The 4942-nt window shown below is 30.2% G+C and overlaps 1 protein-coding gene across 1 annotated transcript; it reads right to left on the bottom strand.

Moving 5' to 3' along the window:
• Positions 1-1906: 1906 nt before the first annotated feature.
• On the bottom strand, positions 1907-3309 carry LOC111889088 (psbP domain-containing protein 1, chloroplastic). Its single transcript, XM_023885225.2, has 3 exons — positions 3049-3309; positions 2457-2891; positions 1907-2289 (listed from the first exon to the last, which is right to left on the bottom strand). Exons 1-3 carry the CDS (start codon positions 3250-3252, stop codon positions 2068-2070), a joined length of 861 nt encoding a protein of 286 aa, XP_023740993.1. The 5' UTR covers positions 3253-3309; the 3' UTR covers positions 1907-2067.
• Positions 3310-4942: the final 1633 nt, after the last annotated feature.

Consider the following 4942-nt stretch of genomic DNA (forward strand, 5'->3'; position numbering starts at 1 on the left):
AAAATATGTAGGTAGAAGCTTTTGCAATGCATAAAATTAAAATATAATATTCAAAATTGAGCTATTACTAAAAAACCAATAGACAATATAAAGGGAAATCTATTATAATAAATAAAGATTTTTTTTTTGCCATTTGTCGCACTTTCATTCAATTTGCCAAATATCATTTTATAGTTATTTTGAATTAATTTTTTTTCACATGTCATTTTATGAGTTTTTCTATTTTATTAAATTCCATATAATATTTTAATATAATTGCAATAAATATAGTAATAAATGGATATCAATTTCATTAATCAACTTACCTTTTAATTTCAAAATTCTCAAAGTTAAATTTCATTAGTTTAATTTGTTTATTTATTTAGATTAATAGGTATAAGACTCATGTATTACATGGGTTAATTAAAAAAATTAAATAGAAATGTCTAAATATTTAAAAACTTTGGATTTATAAAAAAATAAAAAAATAATGAATTATTAATTTTTTTTTTTATCTTTTAAATTTAAATAAACAAACACAATAAACTAATGGGCTTTAATTTGGAAATTTTGAAATAAGAAATCAAGTCCATTAATAAATTGATATTCATTTATTACTATATTTATTGTAATTATTACATTAAAATATGATGTGAAATTTATTAAAATAGAAAAAACCTATAAAATAACATGTGGAAAAGGAATTAATTCAAAATAACTACAAAATGACATTTGACAAATTGAATGAGAATGTAACATGTGGAAAAAACCTTTCATTTATTATAGTAGACTAGGTATAAAACCCATGTATTAAATGAGTTTATTTTAAAGAAAAAAAATATGAAATTTTAAATATTTGAGAAGTTTAAATTTATAAAAAAATGAAAAATATTAATTATTAAAATTAAATTGTTTGTTTTTCTTTTAAATTAAATAAATAGTTTAGATAAGTAAATAAAGGAAACTAACGGAACTTTAATTTAGAAAATTTGAAATTAAAAGGAAGTCCATTAATGAAATTGATATGCATTTATTATTACATTTATTGCATTTATAACATTTAAATATTATGTGAAAATTAATAAAATGAAAAAAACCACAAAATGCCATGTGGAAAAAAATTAATTGAAAATAACCACAAAATGACATGTGGCCAAATCAATGAGTGTGACATGTGACAAAAAGTTCTTTATTTATTAGGGAGGATTTGTTTAAATTTAAAAGATAAAAAATATTTTCATTATAATAATTTATTATTTTTCTTATTTTCTTATAAATTCAAAGTTGTCAAATATTTTGACCTTTATATTTAATTTCTTTTTTAAATTAACCCATGTAATACATAGGTCACATAACCAATTAAGTAATTTAACTAACTATTACAAATGAGATTTTCAAAAAAAAAATCATTATTTTTCAATTTTTTAAAAATAACCATTTTCTCTGAAATGCCACGTTCTGGAGTAATGTTTGAAGTGCCCCGCATCCAAATGAAATTAGGACCAAAAAACTAAAAAAAGACCATAAATTACATGCATAATATGTTAAATTAAAAAAATAAAACATTGATAATAAAACATCAATCCAAATCTTAAAACTATAATAGCAAGTTCTGATTTTGAACAACAGTAGAAATACAACCGTTATATTTTTAAGGATAATTTAGTAAATTTGTTAGTTTTGATTTTAAACAACAGTAGAAATACAACAGTTATATTTTTAAAGGTAATTTAGTAAATTTGTTACAATACATAAGAGTTTTTTCATTTACTCGAGTTTTTTTAAAGAAACTAACAGCTAAAAACTCCCAAAAGTTGCGAAAGCCCATTGCTGAACGGGCCCTTAATGAGCAAACCACAAAGACACTTACGCAATGCAATGTCTAACAATTACAAAAACACAACAGAAAAAAAAATAGAAAGTGATATACAAAACGTAAATCCTATACCTTACTTGTGCTCATTATTAGCACATATGTCTTAACAATTACAAAAACTCAACATAGCATATCAATTGGTGAACATATACCATGTTTGCAAAAAACAAAGTCAAGTTTACAAAATAACAAATGATGCATCAAAATCATGATCAAGCACTTAACTTGTTAACCCTAAAAGAGGCCATAACTTTACGAAGATCATTCTCTTCTTCTACAAATACATTTTCAGGCACTTGTAGTCTCAATTCATATAATTGATTGTTTTCAACTCCAAGAACCGAAAGATATCTCCTATTCCATTCCATACGCACCACTCTATCTTCTGGCATAACAGCCAACTCATTATTGCTAGCAAACGACTTTATGTTTACCTAAACAGAATAAGACCCAAAATCAAAGAGCTGAATTCAACAATTTTGATTTGTTTATGATAACATCGTGTAAATAAATCAATGAAAGTAAAATGGTAGATATTTCAAAGAAACGAAAGTATAGGATGCTATAATTCATTGGATTTTTGATTTTGGAAGAATCTAACCTCAATTTGGTAATACATCTTCCCATCATCAGCAACTGTAGAAGAAGTAGAGAGAATACTTGATTCACGCTTCACCCCAAGCCTAGTAGACATGAATTCTGTCAAATACTGTCTAAGAACAGCCTTTCCTGCTTCTTCAGGTGGACCCAAATCTTCTACACTCTTGTATTTCGATGATGAAGGTGAGGATACTTCAACAGAGAGGTTTTCGTCAAGAACATAAGGGTCTCTGAAGAATATGTCAGCATTTGCACCTCGAACTTGAATCCAGTTTTTAGGATAATCGAATGAGTACCCATCAAACGAATCTATATATTCCTTGAATCCTATAGTTGGTTGAGCAAATGCAAAATTGCTCTCAGTTTGTGAGAATAGGCAACTGGAAAGGATCAAGGTGCTCATCAAACTCCTCCTTGGAACTACAAAAGCTTTAGTCTGATTATATATTAGAAGGGCAGATAATGAAGGTCGAATGCATTTTTTATACCATCATAATTGAAGTCAAATCGATTCGTATTGATAATCATGGCGTTGGAATTTGGAATTGAAGTAGGGTTGTTGATGGGATAGATAAAGTATTAGAGAGACTTACGGATTGCAGGTTGCAAGAAAGAGAAGAGCAGGAGGCGGAATTGGAATTGGAAACCATAGCAAATGGAGCGACACGTGTCGGCAGCATCAGCAGGGCGGTGTGGGCGGCGGAAGAGAGGAAATGAGGGGGAATTGAGCGGAGGACGGTGGCAGTAGGAGTGGAAAGGGGTCGGAAACCGAGATGGTCTACTATGGTTACAGCCATCCGACTGGATTTTGTAGAGATAAGAAACTAGCGAGGGTGTGTATATATCGGGGTTTTATCAATGAAATGGCCGGGGTATTAGGTTGGATTGATTGAGTTCCTTGTTTTCAAAAAATGTGTTTGAATAGTCTAAATTAATTTAAATTCAAATAAAATAAAATTTGGTTGGATCGGTTTTTATAATTTAATTTCTAAAAACCAAAACATTTTAAAACGACATATAATTATAATATTATCTAACTTTACATAATAAGCAAAAACAATTTATTTAGTTGTGATTTGAAATTTATAAACAACTAATAAGAAGATATATTATAATTAAATATTTTATAGATAGAAAACTTTTGAGAGAAAATACATATTAATGTTTTTTTTATCAGGTGAAACGTTTTGAACCTATTTGAAAAAATAAAATAAAAAATTAATAAATAACAATAGATATATATTATAAATAGATTTATAATAAATGTTTATTCGGTTTTTTTGGACCATTCAGTTCTTATTTTATAAACCAAAACCAATCCGAAATCCAAAAAAATAATTCGATTTTATTGAAAGCCAATCCAAAAATCTGAATATCCGAACCGAATAGCCCATTCAAATTGTCCAATTGGATAGTTTGGTTTTTATCTGAACAATGAACAGCCCTAGAAATGTCCACTTACTTTTCAAACATCAAGCCACATCGTTTTGATAAGAACAAATTACACGAATGGTCCTTAAGGTTTTGTTTTTTCTTTTAAAGTAGTCCATACGAAACTTTTTTCCCTTAGATGATACCTACGGAACAAACCTTGCACACAAATAAGTTTTATGAATAATTTTATTAACAGATTCTGTTAAGTGTGTGTGAAAAGACGAAAATGCTATTTATTTATTTATTTATAATATTTTGTTAATTTGAAATTAAAAAAAGTGGATCCCACCCCTTCTCTCTCTCTCTCTCTCTCTCTCTCTCTCTCTCTCTCTCCCCTAGACAACATCCTCCTCGCACCACCACCGAAAGTACCATTTTCTGATGGAGCACCACCGGCAGAACCTTAACTTCAGTTGTGTTCACCTCCATCCCAACATATGTATAAGCTTACTCCATTTAAGGTTCAAACCTGTATCGGAAAGATCTCCATCGCCGTCACATGTTCTAGCCGGAAATTCGACTCTCATGTGACAGATCAGATCTGGACATCACTGTAACCATTCTCGCCCGGACACGTCACTATTCTCACCAGTGGTTTTGAAGATTTCCAAATCCCGTTTGTAGATCTAACCTCCATCACCACCATCTGAAAAACCCTAACCATAACACCGTCTGGAAGCCTTTCCCTATAACAGATCTGAAAAATGCTCTGATCTAAAACCCTCGAACTAGACGACATTTTCTAGTGAAGGCAACAAAGGAGGAAGGGGTAGAACTCTGGAGAAGGCGAAGGAAAGGAGTTCGTCTGGAGGTTTCTTGTGGAGTTAAGTTTCAGATGGGTTGGTTTTCCAGTTAATCTTGGCGATAATTGTGGTTTTCCGGACCTAAGATGGATCTACCCACCTCTCTAGATCTAACATTCGTCTTCTCTGACGATCATACCAGCAGAAGAGGGAGACAAAGAGACAAAGAAATTTTGGCTTCGCCTTCATCGGAGTTCGATGGAATCCAGCTGTAGGGTGTAGCCTTATCGGTCCAGATAGGAGCTGAGTT

This window comes from Lactuca sativa, chromosome 7 (assembly GCF_002870075.4).
Source record: "Lactuca sativa cultivar Salinas chromosome 7, Lsat_Salinas_v11, whole genome shotgun sequence".
NCBI lineage: Eukaryota > Viridiplantae > Streptophyta > Magnoliopsida > Asterales > Asteraceae > Lactuca > Lactuca sativa.